Here is a 21233-nt window from a genome sequence, read left to right on the forward strand (position 1 = left end):
AAGTCATTAACATATTTCTGTTCAGAATCTGGAGGATTTTGTGAGGCCAAAGAGGTAGCTGTGGATGAAGGAATGGAAGACTGAAGGGCAGGAGATGGAGGAGGAGGAACTGCAGATTTGGGGAGATCTGGCAAAACATTGGGAGAACTGACCATTTCTGTGGCGGACAGCTGTAGGAAGGGCGAAGGGAAAAAAATGGAAGGTGAGTGGAGGTAAGGGGGAAATGGAGGAAGCAAATGAAAGAAATGAGATGGAACAGCAGGAGGAAGTAAGACTGAGGGGAGAATGATAATTGGGGGAGAGGCAGATGGGGAGATTGAGAGGAGAGAGAAGGGAAATGGAGGAAGAAAAGAAGGGAAATAAGAACTATAGGAGGGACTCTGGGACTCAAAAAGTGGGTGAAATGGAGGAAGAAGCACACATAATGAGACGGAGGATCCTGAAGCAGAGGAAGCCTAGTAGAAGGAAAAAATACAAGGAAAGCAGAAAATAAATATATGAGCAGAAAAGCACAGAATGTTAAAATATGCCAGATAATACTAGACAGTGACTGATCAAGGACAAGTGTCATTCTTCCTTACTACAAAAGGCAGTTATGTAAGACTGAAATGACACTAAGCTCCATCATTAAAATGACAGAATACAGTTCTACATTCAAACCCAACCATAAATATTATTTATGATGCACATATATGGAAATGGTATACACTTTCCAATCATTTACCATATTTAATTCTTTTTTTATACCTGAAAATATCTATTTCTGCCTTTTGAGGATTTTTCTATTTGTTTTTCTAAGATGAAGGTATAAAATACTGTTGAAGAACATATTTACTTATTGATATTGCCTCTGAGACTGTATGTCATAGCTAAAAATAGAAAGCCATCCAAAAATTTCTGGACAATAAATACAGTAAATCAGGAGCCCAAATGAGACAGAAGTCTTATATGTGGTCTGCATTTCTATATTGGCAACTGCATACATAAATGGAGACTAGCCAATTATACACACACACACTTGCACAAGTATGTATGTAATTTTCTTCAGAAAATATTGCATCTAAGTGGAACGGAAGAGGATTTTGCTGAGTGAAGCAAAATAAACCAAGAACAGAAGTAACTACAGTTACTTGTGTTGATTGTTGGGAAGGGGGTTCCCCTGCCTCAGGTCAGATCCTGAGAATTTTACTATGATGCTCAAAACTGACTGATGTTAGCCCTCCAATTGAGAAATCTGAAGCCCTAATTTTTGGGGAGGGGATCATGTTGGGAAACAAGATAGAAGCTAGCAGATGGCTCCAAGGAAGGTGGAAAGGGCTGATAGTTGTCTTTCCCACAAGGAATTGACACTGATAGTGTATTTTTTTAGCAGGGATCATTCAGTTGAACGAAAAAATTCATAACCTTTAACAGAGACAGTACTGCCTATGTTACCCAACTGAAATAGCCAAAGCATTCCAGATCAGACATCTTTCACAGAATGGTCCACCAGCTACTTCATCCCCTTTCTCTAAGATGGAGACCTATATAATCAAACAGCCAGTAACGACTTTGGGAGGTGAGAGGAAAACTCAAAGCCTGCTTGACACAGGCTGTCTATACTAACTCTCCTTGCAAGAATTCAGGCAGAGATGGTCTAATACATTACCTAAGCAGCCCCCTTTGAATTCTTGACTCATTCCTAAAATAAGCACTCCTTTTCAAATATTCAGAATAACAATTTACTTATGAACTTAACAGCCCCTGTTCAAGCCTGAGAGATGGGCCTGTGTAACATATGGGGAAGAGAGGATGAAGAGTAGCAGTACGGTATGTTCAAAGCTGTGCAATAAGGTCGGGGGCAACTTGAATACAACTTTCTATGTCTGCTGGTTCAAGTCTGTATAACTGGTCTTTTTTTCCATTCTTCTGTTATGAGTTCCATGCATTTCACTGAAGTTATAGATTAGAGTTAATAATCCCACTTGGTTTGCTCTGCATGTTATGCTCCCTTGTCTTTTCTCACAAGCAAGCGGCTTGTCTTCTTTTCACAGATAGTTGGCTGCCTTCACACTAATCTTGCCAGGACATTTTCACAGCTCTGTGCATAAAATCTTTGGCACAGAGGTCCAAGTATGTCAAGAAATAAAATTCAATCATCCGACTTGATGAACCAAAAAGGAAGTTAGTAATTTGGTTAATACACAAGGAAACATATATTAGAGGAAATGATTATTTTTCTCTGGAAAAGATCTTACAGAGAAAAAAATATCGTATCTCCCCCTTCCCCATTTTCCTTTCCACCCATCTACAGAAAGAACAATCATGGTAGAGAGTCCCAGTCTCACCCTAAAGTGCAGCAACTGGCAAGAAATAAGCAACTATTAAGGGCCATGATCATTATCATTACCAAAGGAAGCGAGGGGTGAGGACTGGCTGCCAAAGTGCATTGTCTGCATTGTTATGTTCCTGCACAGGGACCTTGTTTGTCTCCAAGTGTCAAAATAAAACTAAATCATCTTCTATTCAGAAGAAAACAGGCTTTTGATGAGCTAAAGTCCTAAATCTGTCTATTCAACCTAGGTAATGCTGAAGGTTTTCAAAACTATTTTATCACCAGACCCTCAGTGAATTCTCAGAATATATTATACACAACAGCCCTGTGGGCACAGGCTCCTCTGAAGAAAAAACATGACCTCCATTTCCAATAATCTGGGCCTCATTTTAAACATGCAGCATGGTAGTCTATATATTGAAATTAAAAAAAATAAAACAAATGAAGCTCTGATCAAGTTATTCTACGGTGGCATGATAAACAATACATTTTCCCTCACACACTGCTATTAACATAATTATAGCTTCTATAAAGAGCTAGAATTAGTTTCGGTTTTCGTCAAAAATCACAAATCCAACAGTTTTGCAAACAGCCTCCCAACGACTTGCAGTAATAAAAGCTTTTCTTTTCCAATACCTTCTCATTGCAATAGTTTAGATAAAGGGAGAGCTGTTTTCGCTTCCTTTCTTCTATTTCTTTGCTTGACTGGTTGTCAACTTTGTCCTGAATTTTCTGAAGCAGAGGTCTTGAAACACTTTCAAACCATTTCTTGTACAGCATTTCCCTTCTCCTTAGAGCTAAGAAATCACTGTGCTTCAAATACCTGTCTACTTCCTAATCAACAGAGAAACTATTATTAACAAAGCTAGGTCGTCTTTGAATAAATAAAACAAATCCTGGACTTTAAAACAAATCAGACAGTACAAATAATGAACAGAAACAGAGAAAGACGGATAATTAATAGGTAATTTACACTTCACACATTATAACATTCCTCAGAAGACAACAGTTGCATATATATAAAGTGTACCATCAGTGCCTAAAAGTCATTGCAATTTCATGTGATTGCTACAGGGAACCAATTAGGTGATAACTTGAATATGTAGATTACGTCTTATTTGCTATAAATATATAGTTTATCTGTAGGGCTTTTTAAATATATAAAGAAGCCAAGTACAGATCTGAGTCTTCTTAACTAAAACCATGTTCATATTTACCTTGACAAGTAATACTAAAATATTAAACCATTTAAGAGATGTAAGACATACAGACCATCAGCCAACACTCTACTGTATTTAGTGTTAAGGCCTGTTGATATACTTATGAGAATCTAACTTTTCTGTTTTCTTTTTCCTTTAGATAAGGTTTCCAGATGTCATAACTGGGGAAAAAAAACTGGTATAAAAGACCAAACAAAAATGAGATCTTCCTAGGGGCTAGCTGAGATAGGTAATCTGTGGCACTCCAGGTGTTGTTAGCAAGTTAGCTAGAGCTCCTGGGAGTTGTGTTGCAGCAGTACCTGCAGGGTTACAGATTTCCCATTCCTATGTCAAATATTTCTCAAAATCCTGCACTGTATTCCCTGGCTACAGCCCTAGAACCACCACCCATTTCATATTCTTTCAATTGTTTGAATATGAAATCAAATTTGAGATGTGTGCTATCTAACAAAGTGTAATAAAGCTAAGACCTTCTGAGCAACATTCTGTAAAAACCAGATACATCTCATACGTTGGTCTTTTTCCAAGGATAGCATATTGGATTCATCAACTTTTTTTTGTTTTGGTAAGTGTCTGTCTTTGACTCCTGACAACTACCTGGATGAGTCCTTGCAGCTTTCTTGGCAATGTTTTTTGGAAGTGGCTTGCCACTGAGTTCTTCCTAGGGCTGAGAGAGAGGGACTGGTCCAAGGTCACCCAGCTGGCTTTGTGCCAAAGACAGGACTAGAACTCACTGTCTCCCAGTTTCTAGCCCGGTGCCTTTAATCACTACATCAAACTAGCTCTCATGATCTCAAATACTAAAGTCTTATGTGACGACTATTAGCTATGTCAAAGCAAATTTAGTCCAACCACAGCTGACACTGAAATACCTGTTTTTATTGTTCAGAAAACTATGGTTATTGGTATTTTAAATATTATCCATCATCCAAAATATGCTATCGCCAATAACCATTCAACATACAGAAGCTACTGGGATTTGCTGGTACATATGCAATAGTTTACATATATGAGCTGGAACCTTCAACACCCAATATTTTCTACTAGTACCTACTGAAGAGACAGTAAGGCACAGGAGCCCAGAGATGCAGGCAGGGGTCTAATGTAGTATAGTTCAGTGTGTAGTACATGATTCAGGCCAACAGAGCACCTACAGAATGTTTGAAAGAAGCCTGAGAAGGAGCAATTAGAGAAACTAAAGGAACGGCTAGACAGAAAAAGCTAAGGCAAATCTGTCCCAAAGGGAATCAATACAGAGAGGACAATACAGACAGACAGCTTTCCTAGATGGAAGTAGCATAAAAATATATCTATTTAATGATAGATCTTAAACACAAGATTGGGCTTTTCCCCTCACCACTAGTGATGTGCTTTCCTTCATGGATCAGAGAAGCTGTCTGGAGAAGTGACAAGAGTACTGCTGCATGTTGATGACTTAGGAAGGATGCAAATGTGGGGCCCAGAACTAGGACAAACCAGTGGGGCTAATTTTTTTGTGTGTACAAATAGGAATATCAACTTCACGGAACATACTCTATGAAGTTGATATTTCCTGGACAAGGCAAAACAGCCCCTTTGGTTGTCAGGCAAAGTTCTGTTTCCTCTGATATCCAAAACACCAACCAGAGAGGCACAGAGCCCCGTGGCTGGCTGGGAGGGGGCAGTCCTGCTGGAACCTTGCAGGTCACCGACCTCCTTCAGGCTCCTCCTCGAGAATCAGGATGTTTACATAAGTGGCTGTATTGTTTTCCAATGGAAAGCCCCACTTTCCTGCTGGATCACCTTGATCCACCTTCAGCCTGACTCAGAAGCAGGCTGGCACTGGGACAGAGGCTCTGTTGTGAGAACATGTCCTTGACTAACAATAAAAAGGGTATCAAGCCAACAGGCCAATACTTCTTGGAAAAGCTACCTTAGATTTACAGATGAAAAGGATCAGATGCAAAAGATAAACTGAGAGTTTAAGCTCAGAACAACCTTTTTTTAATAGCCAGGGGTTGACCAGGACATGGGGCTAGGAAAGGAAGAAGACCTTTTCAGACTTCCTTTTTCATTTGCGTGATTTTGCTAAGAAAGTACAGTAGGTGTGATACGGGGGGGGGGGGCTTTGTAGAGAATTGTTATTTGACAGTAAGATTTCCAAGAGTCAAAAAACGGTCTTCCTGCATGAGGGTCACAGGTACAGACTCCTGATCCAGGCATTTTCAAATTTTATGTCTTTCTCAATAGGCAGAAAGTCACATTGCAAACAATGTTTGTTTCTTACCCTTATAAAGCAGTTTTCTCTTTCCAGCAGGAACTGAATGGGACCAACAACATCCTGGCTTTCATTAACTAAAGCCTAATAAAATATCAGTAAAATCTGTGAAACAGAACTACCAAATTAAACATACTGATTAGAAATTACCTTATAAACAGATCAGCTCTGCAGGATACAGTGAATTCCATATCACTTGAGAAGAAACTCAGAATAAAATTACATTAAAAGCCTTATTTGAATTCTGAGTTGGTGCACCATTGATGCTACATCATAACGATAGCAAACTGGGTTTCTTCAGATGCTGATGAATTACAAGTCCCAAGAATCAACTCACTGACCAGGCTAGTTTTTCAGAGAATCAGCATGGTCTAGTGCTTAAGGTATTAGACTGGGACTAGGGAGACCCAGACTCAAATCCACCCTCAGCCACAAGAGCTCACTAGTACTCTCTCTCAGAACAACCTACTTTAAATGGTGGTTGTTGCAGGGAAAAAATGGCAAGAGGGAGGGCTATATACACTGCCTTGAACATTTTCAGCAGGTCCATTGGGGACCTGTTCCTGGGGGGAACCCGTATTGGGAAGAGATGATGGAGCATTCCACAGACATCATTGGGGTCTCTGTGAAAGACATGTCCCACCACAAGCAAAGCTCCTTTTGGTAGGGAGACACAGGCACGTCCACCCTCTTACCTTCAGTAGAGCTGCATGCTAGACTTGCTCTGTTAAACCTTACCTTCAGTCTTGTATTTATTCAAATCAATTATATATTTTTAAATATATATTTTAAATATATTTTAAAATAATTAAAATGCAACTGAAGTATGAGAAAGATGCCCATGCAGAGCAGACAGGAATTCAATTTCTTCTAATCCTCAGGCAAACACATTCAATAAACTGCATGGAACTCAAAGAATGGATCACTTGAGATCTGTGAAGTGGTTCTAAGGCCTTTTGAAATGTGTATTTTCCCATAAGGTAGCAAAACATTTCCAATTATTGATTTCTGTCTCCATTCATAGCCCAACACATTGGTACCTGTGCAATGGACAAATGCTTCTGTGTTAGCCAACTCTGTGAAGTTTTTGTTTTTTCAGATTGACTACTTCCGCAAACCTTGCTTTGTGATCTCAGGAATCTAGTAACTCCTGGAAAAGACTTATATGAAAAATGAAAAGAATCCAAGTGAATGTTTCATCTTTTATCTACCAAAAATTCAAATCTACCTATGCAAAGAGTACCACAGTATATACGTATTTACTTTACCTTCAAATATTAGTACAAATTATGAAACTATAATATGTTTTGAATTCTATTTAATTTCTCTCATAGGACTCTTAAAAAACTCTTAAAATGGAAAGCAGCATATGGAATATTCAAAGAACTTCTGCCCATAATGGAAGGAAAGCAAGTGTAAAAATAAATGAAATACTCAGCAAATGGTTCAATATTGAGCAAGGAGTAAGACATGGATGGGTGATGTCCTCTTAGTTGCTTAATATATTTATGGACAAATGTATAAGGGATGTTTGTGGCAGTGTTAACAGTATTTTGGTTCGGGGAACATGAACATGCACATATTTTTGTATACAGACGATGCCATTTTACTGGTTAAGAACCAAATGATTTGCAGTGAATGTCAGATAAACAGTAAGACACAATGAAAAATATGGATTTGAAAATTAATATATCAAAGATCAATGGAGTTAACAACTGTAAGTTATACATAAAAGATGAAAAATTAGAGCAAGTAGGTGAATTTGTATACCTTTATAGAATGTTTACTGAAAACGAGAAAATGGATGTTGAAATACAAATAAAAGGTTGTAGTGGATAGTACATGGTTTGCAGTAAGTAATGAATGTTTGTCAAAGAAGCTTTTGCCCACTTGGTTTTAAGGAAGTGGGAGTCAGTGTGTCAAGAAAAGATAAAAGTTAAGTGGAATACAGTTGGAATAACTTGAAAAATCCATGTGGTTATAAAAGACAAGGTAAGGTTAAGAATGAAAGGCGATTGTTATCCACATAACCAAATTCAGTAAATTTAGCACTGGATGGAGCTGATTCCTCATGAACAGGAAAATATAAATCTTATTAAGAATGCTTAACATGAGCATTTGAATATTCGAAAACTTCACATACCTTGATGTAAAGGAAGGAAATATGGTAATCCTTACATTGCAGACTGAGATCTGAGACTGACAGATAATGTCTTTTCTAAGGCCATCTAATCTGTTCATGGCAGAGTCAGATTCAAACCAGGGACACAGTTACCTAGCGATCTATTTGAATGTAATATCAATGGGTCTTAATCCAATAAAGATAAGTTTGTATCCTTAGTCATATTTCTCCTGATTAAGAACATTTAAAAAATGAGGATAAGCCTTCTAAAAGACTAACATCTGAGAAGACCTAAGAAAACCTTCATAACTTTCAAAATGCACAGAAGAGTATGTATAAGAAACATAACTTCATGTGCTAGATTAAAATGTTTGTGATTATCAACTAGATTTTTTAAAAAATGTGATTAAGACGAAACTCTGCTTTTACTGTTGTAAACTGCTACCATTAAAACATGTACCTGATGATGGAAAAGGTTGCTATAATATTCACATCCACACTTACTTGCTTCAGATCTGGCATCAACTGTTCCATCTGAGCTCTTGGGCAACGAAGTCTTATCAGCCACTGCAAGTCTGCACTATCCTGCTTTGGCACTCTTGAATAGTCCTAATGTTGGAACATTAAAATACATTGTTGGGTTTGTCTTTAAATGGCCTACTGAAATTGATTAGCATTCTCAGAAAATAATCTTCAGCAGATTTAAGAAATACATTGGCTCCCTATACTTTTGCACAAAACTTACCAAACTTTCTATCAACTTTCTAGGAACTTACTGTTAACAGGAAGCTATAAAGCAAATGAATGGAGTGGGCCATCAGAATGTTGATGTCCAACAGGACAGAACTTTTCCAGTGTTATGTCATAACTAATACTGTGATTGCAGTTCTAAATTGTTCACTATTGCCAGCTCGCTTGTTTTTGTTTTTCTTTGTTCCCCAAATCATAGTAAAATGATGTGGTCTACTCAAAAAAAACAAAATAGTAAAAATATGTTGAAAGCTAATACAACAGCTATAACATCAAGCTAAGAAATCAGAAAAAGATAACTACATACAGTAAATGGCATTTATGCAACAGGAAGGGTCATTTTTCTCTAAAATAATTATTTTTGAAGTGCATTTGGGGGTGGTCATCTTTTTTCACAGAGACAGATGGCATTTAAAGAGGATTACATGAAAAGAGAGAAGATATTATTGAAAGAGAGAAATTGTTTCTGTCTCACTGCAACTGAGGGTTCTGAAAAATGGTTGGTTACATGTTAGATGCAATTATATGTGAGACAGATTATAAGAACCTGATCAATTAACTACAGATAGTCCTCAGCTTATGACAACAATCAGGACCAGAATTGCCATCGCTAAGCGATGCGATCATAAAGCATAATGTCACATGACCACATCACTTAGTGACAGCAATCCCAACAGTCCCAGTTGTTGTCATTAAGCGAGGACTGTGCAGGTCATTAGGCAAGGACCTCATGTGACCACAACTTCCGACTTCCTCTGGCTTCTGCATTGACTGTGCTTGTGGGAAGCTGTCAGGCCCAGCACAAGAATGACATAGAAGCAGTCCAGCTAATGTTCAGTTCTTTATTTGCTTACACCATATACACAGAATCTTGCCAGACTAGACCCATATTACTCTACCCTAATGGATATACCATGGGAGTGGTTATTCTAAATCATTTCCTCTTCCCATGATCCAACTCAGGACTGTGTTGTCTTCTGTCTCACCCCCTTCCTTGGAATGTGCTCCCGCCTTCCTGAGAACCTGCTGCATTACTGTAGTCCATCGCATCCCCTCCCTTTTCGTAGACATGTTTCATCACAGAAGCTGGCAGGGAATGTCAGAAATAGTGAACACGTGACTGTGGCTTAACATTGTACTTGTGAGCTGGGTGCCAAAAGCCCGGATCGCAATCACATGACTGTGAGGATGCTGCGACAGCCAGAAGTACAAGGACCTGTAGTAAGTGCCATTCATTCACCACCATAGTAACTTAGAACGGCTGCTGAATGAGTGGTAGTGCCTGAGGACTACCTGTATTGTAATGTGTTAAAAATCCATTGAGATCGCCTGAAACCTCTCAATTTATGCGAATTCAGCGATTTCTCACTCAATTGTGCTGGCAAAGTTTCTTTTGCCCAAGATGGTTATCCTGAGATCTGAAATATAATGTTTAATCCATATACCTGATAAGGTGCAAGAGGCGTCCATTCTCTTTTCTCTGTGAAGTCATCTTCTTTATCTAGAACACTTGAAATTCCAGTCCTTGTGGACCGTGATGATATGCACTGGTTAAATTAGAGAAAAGCATTTTAGGATTTAATTATACAAATATTTATTTGGAAATACGTTTCATTAGCATCAGTCTGACCAAAAGAATACAACATACTATTAGAACTATTTAGCTATATTAATTTTAAATTCTAATGTATTCTCCTTCTGTTTTCTTAATTAAAGGATCCTTATAAAAGGAGTAACCATACTTTAAGAATTTTTCTAGTAAGATAGCTTAATTGTCTGAATGCTTTTTTTACGCCCTACTTTATCGTAACTATATAATTATTAGCAGTTTGGGTTTTGATTAAAGAGAATAAAATATTACTGTAATCGATTTTCACAGCAGAATTTTATATGCTGGCAGAACTACTGTTGCACTAACAAGATCTAATACTGGCAGCTTCCTAATTCCTCTTTCTCAATTACATATTGTTATTTTAGAAATCAACAGATGGACAATGGAATGTATACTGCATGTTTCCATGGTTGCAAGGAAATTAATATCAGAAGGTTAGAAAAATACTCATGCTCTGCCAGTAACGCAGTGGTCTGAAGATCTCAGCTCGCTTTCTATATTTCTACAAGCATTTTTATTTGGAGGATTATTTAAAAATGTGGACTGCATATCTAGTTTACTTCCTTGATTTACTTCCTTTTTCCATATTAAATGTTAAATAATAACTTTGTACAAATACACTATTTATAAATAATTTACTCTCACAAGAGAACATGAATAGAAACTTGCCTTTTTATTAAATAAGATTGGTATGCACTTGGATGTTTGCATATGTGTGCATATCTCCAAAAGAACACCAACAAGAGCCAATAAGATTTTATTTGACTTCTATTTTTGAAAACAACAGAAAAATGCAAGGATATATGCAGTACAGCTCTAGTAGTTCAAAATGTTTTGTTAGGTACTTTCTGGCACTGCTTCATTATTACTATTATTAGTGTTGTTGTTGCTCATGCTATTATTATTTATTAATTTTTTCATAGCTGCCCACTCCAAAAAACTCGTAACACCGACTATTTATTTATTTATTTATATTTCGAATTTCTGTCACCGCCCATCTCCCCCCAAAGGGGGACTCTGGGCGGTTTACAACAAAATAAACAATTTAAAACCATAAAACCTGTAAAACAATAAAACCATGTAACATGAATGGAGTGGTAGAATGGATGAGTCTGTGGAGAACATAACTGAAAGAGGACATTGGAACTTTTGGTCAGAATATACATCACCAAAGAACTCTGGACTCCAACTTTTTACTTTTTGAATCCAAGATGCATAAAGGTTAGTTTGGGGTTGCAAAACAAGCAAGCAAATAAACAAACCCTGCCATTGTTTTCCTGTTCATGCTTTCTCACTCTTATTTAACTAATTATAGATTCATAACAAGATCTGCCATTTTAGCTCATTGGTGTTAGGATGATGGTCTTGAAAAAATAAGGATTCCCTCATCCTCTATCCACACACAAAAAGGGAAATGAGATATCCCCCGTCTCCCCAATCCATACCCTTACTTCATCTGAACGCAGGCAAAACAAAAACAACAAACCTGAGATGTTCTTATGTTGCCAAGATATCAAACCACATTTCCCCCAAAAAGACCTGTGAGGGCAGCTGAAGCCCAGGCACTGAGAAGCAGCATAAAGCAGAAGCGCCTGCAAATGGAGGAACAGACCACTCCCAGCTCCTCAGAGCTGGGGAATTTCAAGAAAAGACTAGTTTACCCTGGCTTCAAATGGGCAGTAGTTCAACCAGAAATAGACCTGCTCAGTTCTCAAATTTTGCAAATATCATGGGATTCCAGGGTTTGGAACTGCTGCATGGTTGTTATATAAAGGTGCCCTAACTTTGCTCTGGAGTGATGGAGTTTATTAAAGGACTTTTGAAACTCCAAGTCACATGAATATTATGGTCTCAAAGAACTCCAAAATATTAGTGAGACAGTTACTTTTTGCATAAACAACATTGATTCTTCTTCAGCAAAATGTGTCCTTCTGTATGCTGGATAATTTTATATTTAATCTTGCTTTTCATCAATTTACTATAATAAGCATGTTATATCATGACAATCCCTCCTCCAAATGCCATTTTAAAAATTATAGTTATGTTGATCATTCTACAACTCTTCATACAGAGAGCAATCTTACAAATATACATTTTTTTAGAGGAATAGCAATTTACATTTGAATTTTTTTAGAACATCTTAAAGATTACTATTGGTATTACATTGTTGCCAATAAATGTAGAATAATTGTTTAAAGAAGAGAAAATTTGCTGAATTACAATGGAAAGAATTCTATTATGCTATAAAGGAGAAGGAGGAGACCTTTTTCTAGGAACTGGTTGCACATGGAATAGGTAACTACAGACCCTTGACTGAAGCAAAGATTCAACTTTTGAAAAGTGATGTTGATTTGAAAAGTGACATAAAATGAATTCTAATTTAACTTATGAAGGATATGATCCAAATAAAAGTATGATCCAGACAAAGCTGTCAAGGGGTTTTCAAGTTGAAGATTTCAGTGCATGATCTATGCCCCATATAAAACCAAATGGACACAGCATGCCCAATTTTACCTGCATTATGCCTGTAGCAAAAGTGAGTATTTATCATACAAGTCAGGGAGGGCTGGGAACTCTGCCAGGATGAGTATGAAAATAAAGACCCTTAAGTAGCTTAAATTCAGTTCTATACTGGCTCTGAACATGAGGTCAAATTTCTGTTGAATTAACTAGTGCCTGCTTGGATGCTGAGATTCTTCTTCTGATCTAGATTTTAATGTTCCTAAGTGAGCGTAATACTCAGATAATTTGATTGAATTAGAAATGTTTTCTTTAAGAAATCCTGAGTATGCACTCATGTTTTAGTCCTGCAATTTAAATTGGGAGTGTTCACTGTTCTGATTTTTGTAAAGCAAAGTCAGGTTGGGTCTCTAAAAGTGTTAAGATGCTATGTAATACTTTTTGGATTTGCATAAATACGTATCACTGCCTATTACATCTTCCATCATCTTCCACCCTGAACTGGTGTCACAAGGAAAATACAGCAGGAAATAATTCTGCATTTTCTCTGCGTGTTAAGTATTCATGCCATATGACAAATTTACTTATCATGGCAAGTGAAAAATAGAAATAGAGTAAGACCTTCCACAAAATTCTTTTCTGGGTCAGCTGAACAGCTGAATGTACAGGTTTCACATTAGAGCTATTGTGCTACGCAGCATTCAAAAGGGTCACTATTCTCTTAACAAACTTTAACCATGTTTAATTCAATATATTGCAATGTTAACCTTTTTTGCATGAGCTTGTTTACTGTATCGATGCCTTGCTCCTGGACAACGAACTTTTATGAGCCAGTCTTCTCCTGAACTTTCACTACTTTCAGATGACAATGAATCAGCCTGAAAAACAAAACATTGAAAAAACAAAACCTTTTTTTAAAAAACAGTGCATAGTAGAATAGGCTTTTTCCAAACCAACCTACAGCAAGTACTTCTGATGTCACAATTACTTCCATCCACTTCTCCTCTCTTTCCGAAACTTCTCTGAGGTAAATTTCAAAAATATTTAATATGAATGAAGGTCCAGCAACTTCCTAAATTATGAAGTGTGAAGCATGCAAGGCATATATACAAGAACTAAATGCAAAAGACCTTACTGGAGGAAAACAAAAAGGCACTTAATATTCTATTTTCATGTAAAGATCGAAGCAGAAGCTGAATAAACTGATCTCTGCTAAGGCTGGAAAGCAAGTAAATTTTTGCAACTCAGCTTCAACTGTCTGAAGCCAATCTGCAATCACTTTCACTTCTGCCAAACTTGAAATGCTGAGAATATGCTATGACCATGAGATGATCACAGTGATCCAAATATACGCCCCAACCACAGATGCTGAGGAAGCTGAAGCAGAGCAGTTCTATGAGGATCTGCAGCACCTACTGGACAACACGCCTAAAAGAGATGTTATTCTTATCACAGGAGACTGGAATGCTAAGGTGGGCAGTCAAATGACACCTGGAATTACAGGTAAGCATGGCCTGGGAGAACAAAATGAAGCAGGACATAGGCTGACAGAATTTTGCCAAGACAATTCACTCTGCATAACAAACACTCTCTTCCAACAACCTAAGAGACGGCTTTATACATGGACTTCACCAGATGGACAACACCGAAATCAGATTGATTACATCCTTTGCAGCCAAAGGTGGCGGACATCTATACAGTCGGTAAAAACAACACCTGGAGCTGACTGTAGTTCAAGTCATGAACTACTTCTTGCACAATTTAGGATCAGACTAAAGAGATTAGGGAAGACCCACAGATCAGCTAGATATGAGCTCACTAATATTCCTAAGGAATATGCAGTGGAGGTGCAGAATCGATTTAAGGGACTGGACTTAGTAGATAGGGTCCCGGAAGAACTCTGGACAGAAGTTCGCAACATTGTTCACGAGGTGGCAACAAAATATATCCCAAAGAAAGAGAAAACCAAGAAGGCAAAATGGCTGTCTGCTGAGACACTAGAAGTAGCCCAAGAAAGAAGGAAAGCAAAAGGCAACAGTGATAGGGGGAGATATGCCCAATTAAATGCAAAATTCCAGAGGTTAGCCAGAAGAGATAAGGAATTATTTTTAAACCAGCGATGCATGAAGTGGAAGAAGACAATAGAATAGGAAGGACAAGAGACCTCTTCCAGAAAATTAGAAACATCAGAGGTAAATTCCAGGCAAAAATGGGTATGATCAAAAACAAAGATGGCAAGGACCTAACAGAAGAAGAAGAGATTAAGAAAAGGTGGCAAGAATATACAGAAGACCTGTATAGGAAGGATAACAATATCGGGGATAGCTTTGACGGTGTGGTCAGTGAGCTAGAGCCAGACATCCTGAAGAGTGAGGTTGAATGGGCCTTAAGAAGCATTGCTAATAACAAGGCAGCAGGAGACGACGGCATCCCAGCTGAACTGTTCAAAATCTTGCAAGATGATGCTGTCAAAGTAATGCATGCTATATGCCAGCAAATTTGGAAAACACAAGAATGGCCATCAGATTGGAAAAAATCAACTTATATCCCCATACCAAAAAAGGGAAATGCTAAAGAATGTTCAAACTATCGAACAGTGGCACTCATTTCACATGCCAGTAAGGCAATGCTCAAGATCCTGCAAGGTAGACTCCAGCAATTCATGGAGCGAGAATTGCCAGATGTACAAGCTGGGTTTAGAAAAGGCAGAGGAACTAGGGACCAAATTGCCAATATCTGCTGGATAATGGAAAAAGCCAGGGAGTTGCAGAAAAACATCGATTTCTGTTTTATTGACTATTCTAAAGCCTTTGACTGTGTGGACCATAACAAACTGTGGCAAGTTCTTAGTGGTATGGGGATACCAAGTCATCTTGTATGCCTCCTGAAGAATCTGTATAACAACCAAGTAGCAACAGTAAGAACAGACCACGGAACAACAGACTGGTTTAACATTGGGAAAGGAGTATGGCAGGGCTGTATACTCTCACCCTACCTATTCAACTTGTACGCAGAACACATCATGCGACAAGCTGGGCTTGAGGAATCCAAGGCTGGAGTTAAAATCACTGGAAGAAACATTAACGATCTCAGATATGCAGATGATACCACTTTGATGGCTGAAAGCGAAGAGGAACTGAGGAGCCCTATGATGATGGTGAAAGAAGAAAGTGCAAAAGCTGGCTTGCAGCTAAACCTCAAAAAAACCAAGATTATGGCAACCAGTTTGATTGATAACTGGCAAATAGAGGGAGAAAATGTAGAAGCAGTGAAAGACTTTGTATTTCTAGGTGCGAAGATTACTGCAGATGGTGACTGCAGTCAGGAAATCAGACGACGCTTAATCCTTGGGAGAAGAGCAATGACAAATCTCGATAAAGTACTTAAGAGCAGAGACATCACACTGACAACAAAGGTCCGCATAGTTAAAGCAATGGTGTTCCCTGTAGTAACATATGGCTGTGAGAGCTGGACCATAAGGAAGGCTGAGAGAAGGAAGATCGATGCTTTTGAACTGTGGTGTTAGAGGAAAATTCTGAGAGTGCCTTGGACTGCAAGAAGATCAAACCAGTCCATACCCCAGAAAATAAAGCCAGACTACTCACTTGAGGGAATATTAAAGGCAAAACTGAAATACTTTGGCCACATAATGAGAAGACAGGACACCCTGAAGAAAATGCTGATGCTAGGGAGAGTGGAGGGCAAAAGGAAGAGGGGCCGACCAAGGGATGGATTCGTCCCCGGGGGAGCTGGGGGTGCTGATGACCGACAGGAAGCTCTGGTGTGGGCTGGTCCATGAAGTCACGAAGAGTCGGAAGCAACTAAATGAATAAACAATATGAGATGACAGATGACAAAATGAAGAGTGCAAAAAGAGTATTCAGTCAATGTTCTACTCCTCTAGCCACCCTCACAAAAATCCTCCCACCCTCACCCTAAACTGAAGTACTACTAAAGTTGAAGTCAATCTCTGCTGTCTACATTATGTCCATGTTGTTTACTTGGCAACAATATGAATATGGTTTGAACAGCTTCTTTTGGAATACAACCTTGACTTCCCTGTCTAGTCTCCAACCTGTTCCTTCAGACCTTCCAATGATGCACCTATTGCCACTATAACGGAATCCATCCACCTTCCTGTTGATTGTCATTTTTTTACTCTTTCTTTCCACATTTCTCAGTATTACAGATTTCTCCAGCAAGCTAGATCTTACATATGACCAAATTATGATAATTTGAGACTAGTCACTTATGCCTCAACTGAGAACTCTGGACTGATTTGTTTGATGGACCATTTGTTTTCTTGGCTCTCCATGGTATTCTCAGGAGTCTTTTCCAACAAGTTCAAAACTGTCAATACTCTTTTTTTTTTACTTTCTGCTGGTTCTTTTACTGTCGATAGTAAATTCTACAAGGAAGAAGCTATCCACCACTTAATAACTTCATTGTCAATTCTAAGCCTAGTTGCTGTACCTGTTGTCATTAGTATATCTTCTTTATATTTAATCTAAATTTCTTTTTTTCACTGTGTTCCTTAACTTTCATTACTAGAGCTTTGTGGGAGGAATCACACATAATAGGGGTTCATGGTACCATCAAGTTTGAGAAGTTCTGCACTAGGCTAAAATGTGGCTGGCTATCAGCTCTCCTTAATCATGCATAGTATAGTTGGGAAAACAGTAGATTTTGCTTGCCTCTTAATGCAAGTTTATTGGTGATGCATAGCCCATTTTTAAAAACAATTTTGTTGAGTTTATAAAACAATAAGCATATTAAAACTTACAAATTTCATTTAAACTATCAAAGGATATATGTGTCTGTGTGCATACACACACACACTAAAATATTTATACATATACGTGAAGAAACTAAAAACAATCTAGACAGAAAAACAGAAAAAACAGAAAAACTCAACAATATTAATAAAAAAGAAAAATAATATATAATTCAATTACAGAGACCCTGAATGAGGATATTATGTTTTACTTAAAACTCAGCTTATATGATTATACACTACACTTGTTGAATATGCCTTGCATGCATACATTAGGTGTATTTATATGCTAAACCATACATCTTACTAACATACTACATCTGTATTCACACAAGTTAATCCAAAACAAAACATCAGTTTAACATGGTATCATTCTCAGATTTTATGCTGTGTTCACAACACAATGAACAAACTTGCCAATCAATATTCTGAGTATATATCATGCCCACTCGGTCTGTGTGGGCAGTTTATGTTTCAATGTGGTAAGAACCCAGAAAATCTGAGTAAGTGCCACAAACCAGTCAAATTAGCTACAGGTAAGCATGTCATGCGAAGATAGCTATAATGTTATATGTCTGGGTTTGAACTAGTCATTGTGGTTTGTAACTTCTCTTTGGCATATGCAACCAATGAAGAAGCTTAGGGACAATGAAGTATCTTGGTGGGTGGCTTGGGGGAGGGTGGTTTTTATTACTGTTTTTTGTAGGACATGGAGTACCTGGGACCTTAAGGCAAATGCAGCGCTGTTTGAAAGTCATCTTACATTCTAACTCTGTGGGGAAAAAAGTTCCTCTCTGCTAATTTTCCTAGGAAAAGTATGGCTTAGTTAATTATGTTTTACTAAATAAACCATAATTGGCCAGGATAATCCATAAACTGCAAGAACAGAATTCATACACAATAAACTGCTTGTTTAGTTTTGGATTAGCTTGTTGCGTCAAGTCCTACCGAATAAAAATTTTTCAGGAATACACTCTCTTGATTTCACTAAAAATGCAATGAAGTAATGAACTCTAAGCTCTTTGAGTTCTTGAATTCACTGAAATTAGTGGTTTGGGGTATGTCCAATTCTATATGGAATCACACTCTGGGATGGCCAGATGTTTAATTTAATCTCAAGTCCCACTGGCAGTCTTCATATAATGGATTAACTACTCAATTAAGCAGGCACCTCCATAGACTGGCACCATGTCCTAAACTAAATAAAAAACATCTGGATAGTTTGTGGCTGGCAACAGACTTGTGTGCACTAGACCCAGTAGAGCTTAGTTTGGGGTTCAGTGTGTTATTCTCCCTCAAGTCAAAGCCGACTGTTACTGTGTTTGTAATCCATACAGTCTTGTTGCCTAGAAACTCAGGCACCCTGAGTTTGGCATGGAGCTGATAAACAACTTGGTCCCTGAATTTGGGAGAGAGACTAACTTTGCAAAGTGGCTTTTTGCCTACCGGAAAATACAAATCACACAGTAATTCAGGCAAAAGCATTTATTAAGGCGGGGTGGTGGTGTCCAAGTGCTTTTATAGGGTACAGAGATAAATGATACATACATTTGTTATATGTGATATGTCAGAAAGCAACTAATCAAACAATAAAAGACACTGATTGCTTATGAGAATTGAACAATAGAAAACACTGGTAACAGATACCATTCCACAAGTGGCAAATTTATGGGTTATGTCACTCCTTTTCCCAGCCGGGTTTGTATCATCTTAAAACTTGCAGGTGTATTCAAGGACTTTCAGAAGATGCTCTCTATTGTTTAGTTTTTATTTATTTATTTATTTATTTATCAATCAATCAATCAATCAATCAAATTTATCACCGCCCATCTCCCAAAAGGGACTCTGGGCAGTTTACAATAAAACATAAATAAGAAAAATATAAAACTATTAAATACTATAATACACAATAAAATAAATATAATAAAAACCCCAATGGCTGGAAGTTCTCTGTGATTTGCAAGCAGAACAGGGTCCTTCTAAGAAACTAACCATCCCCAGGATGTAGTTTAGTTGCTGAAAAGGCTAGTTTTTGCACATAAAAGAAAGAAATGTTTTGGGGTAAAAGGAAAACATGGTTTCCTGAACTTCAAAAGAATGCATAGATGCCATGCTAAAATGCTAATATCACCCTTATTAAAAAGCTAATAATGAAGCCTAAAAATTCCAGGTAACATTCTCAGGAACCATATACTTTGCCACTGCCTGTAAAGGGATGTGCCAAGCCCTAGAGGTCTCTAACCCAGCCCGACACTACTTAACTTTTGGAGATCACTCCATGTATTTTCCGCCTTTCTGGAGGGGATATTCAGGCACCCGGGCAACGAGGTTCATTCCGAAGTTTGACTGTTCAATCACGGAGACGTTAGCGTGCCGGGAGACCCCTTCACCCTCCGGTTTCAAGCTACTCAGCGTACGATACAACTCCACTCACCCGTGTGGGGAGGTTCGGGGTAGATGACTCTATGGGCGTAGATGTCAACGGCCCCAGATGGAAAGGACCCATGCCGTCCCCCGCCACCTCCATGCTTCCTACCCATCCCCGTCCGGGGGCAGAGTCTGCTCCGTTGCCCGGCCACGGCCCAAGTTCATCGGTAGCGGTACCCCAAGGCCCCGATCAGCTCCCTCCGCCAGGAAAAAAATAGTTCCCTCCAGCTTTCTTCTCCGAAGGTTCCGACAAGCTCCGCGGTGATCAGAAACGGCAGAAGAAACACCTATGCCAAATTAAAACCATAACGAAATTGAGGGACTTTTGTTCCTATGCATTTTTCGTTCCAACGGAGGTTGCATTGTATCCGTCCGCTTCAGTGGCGGCGCTACCCTGCTGCCCGTACCCATGGCAACCCCGCGACGCAATTGCTCGGCTGTGATGGGCTGGGAAAATGAGTTTGTCTGGCTGAAGAAATTTGGCAGGAGGCTTGTACTCTTACTTAGTAACCTTGGTCATTCTGTAGCTAAGATAACCTTGGTCATTCTCTAGCTAAGATAGCTTATGAACTCATATGGTTTGTAAAAAGAAAACTATGTTTTGAGTCAAGTCGTTGTGCTTATAGCTCATTTGTAGAGTGTAAGTTCAATTTCCTATGGTGCATCTTGCTATCGTGTATCTTGCTTCTAAGGCTGGTTTTGTATATGTTGGTCAGATGTATGGGTAAGTACAGTATACATGCGAATGAAAACATGTGGCCGGAGATATAAATTGGAGAATAAATAAAAATAAGACATACGTTTCTATACATGCATGTTTTTCATATCCAGTGATTAGTTCTTCCGAAATCCAAATCTTTGGGGAGAATTTTGTTCAAATGGGTACTAAAAGAAAACTGTTCCAAATGCAGCCCAGACCCTATTCAGACAGACTCGTGTGTGTGCAGAGGAACCTAATCCGACCAACAGATTAATCAAAATATGAAAGAACCATGTATGGGAAATAGGTGGTTAGAGAACAACTCAGATGGGAGTATCTGAAGTGAGTCTTTCCAAGGAGACAAGCTAAATATAGGACTTGGTGCCTCCACTGACTTAGTTTTCCTCCAGATGGCACAATGAGTAAAATTAGTCTATTTATAACTAGCACAGCTGAAAAAGAGGGCAGAGAGCAGTCATAATACCATCACTTTTGCTGCTTGCTCATGCTCTTGGCAGCTTCATCCTTTCTTTTATGAGATATGGGCTCACGTGAGTCCGGTCAAAAAGTACATTGTCCAAGGAAAAACAGAGAAAG

At 38.4% G+C, this 21233-nt stretch overlaps 1 protein-coding gene across 2 annotated transcripts in view; it reads right to left on the reverse strand.

Annotated features, from left to right (window-relative positions):
• The window catches only part of FAM228B (family with sequence similarity 228 member B), a 34412-nt gene extending 14138 nt beyond the window's left edge, over positions 1 to 20274 (reverse strand). For both annotated transcript variants that reach the window (XM_063317771.1, XM_063317772.1), the window contains exons 1-7: positions 19944 to 20274; positions 13503 to 13613; positions 10109 to 10210; positions 8418 to 8522; positions 6832 to 6951; positions 5801 to 5875; positions 2951 to 3148 (exon numbers count right to left, since the gene is read on the reverse strand). In XM_063317771.1, coding sequence (XP_063173841.1) covers positions 2951 to 3148; positions 5801 to 5875; positions 6832 to 6951; positions 8418 to 8522; positions 10109 to 10210; positions 13503 to 13613; positions 19944 to 20036 — 804 coding nt within the window. In that variant the 5' untranslated portion in view covers positions 20037 to 20274. The remainder of the gene's footprint in view (positions 1 to 2950; positions 3149 to 5800; positions 5876 to 6831; positions 6952 to 8417; positions 8523 to 10108; positions 10211 to 13502; positions 13614 to 19943) is intronic.
• Positions 20275 to 21233: the final 959 nt, after the last annotated feature.

The sequence above is a fragment of the Candoia aspera genome, chromosome 1 (assembly GCF_035149785.1).
Source record: "Candoia aspera isolate rCanAsp1 chromosome 1, rCanAsp1.hap2, whole genome shotgun sequence".
Lineage (NCBI taxonomy): Eukaryota > Metazoa > Chordata > Lepidosauria > Squamata > Boidae > Candoia > Candoia aspera.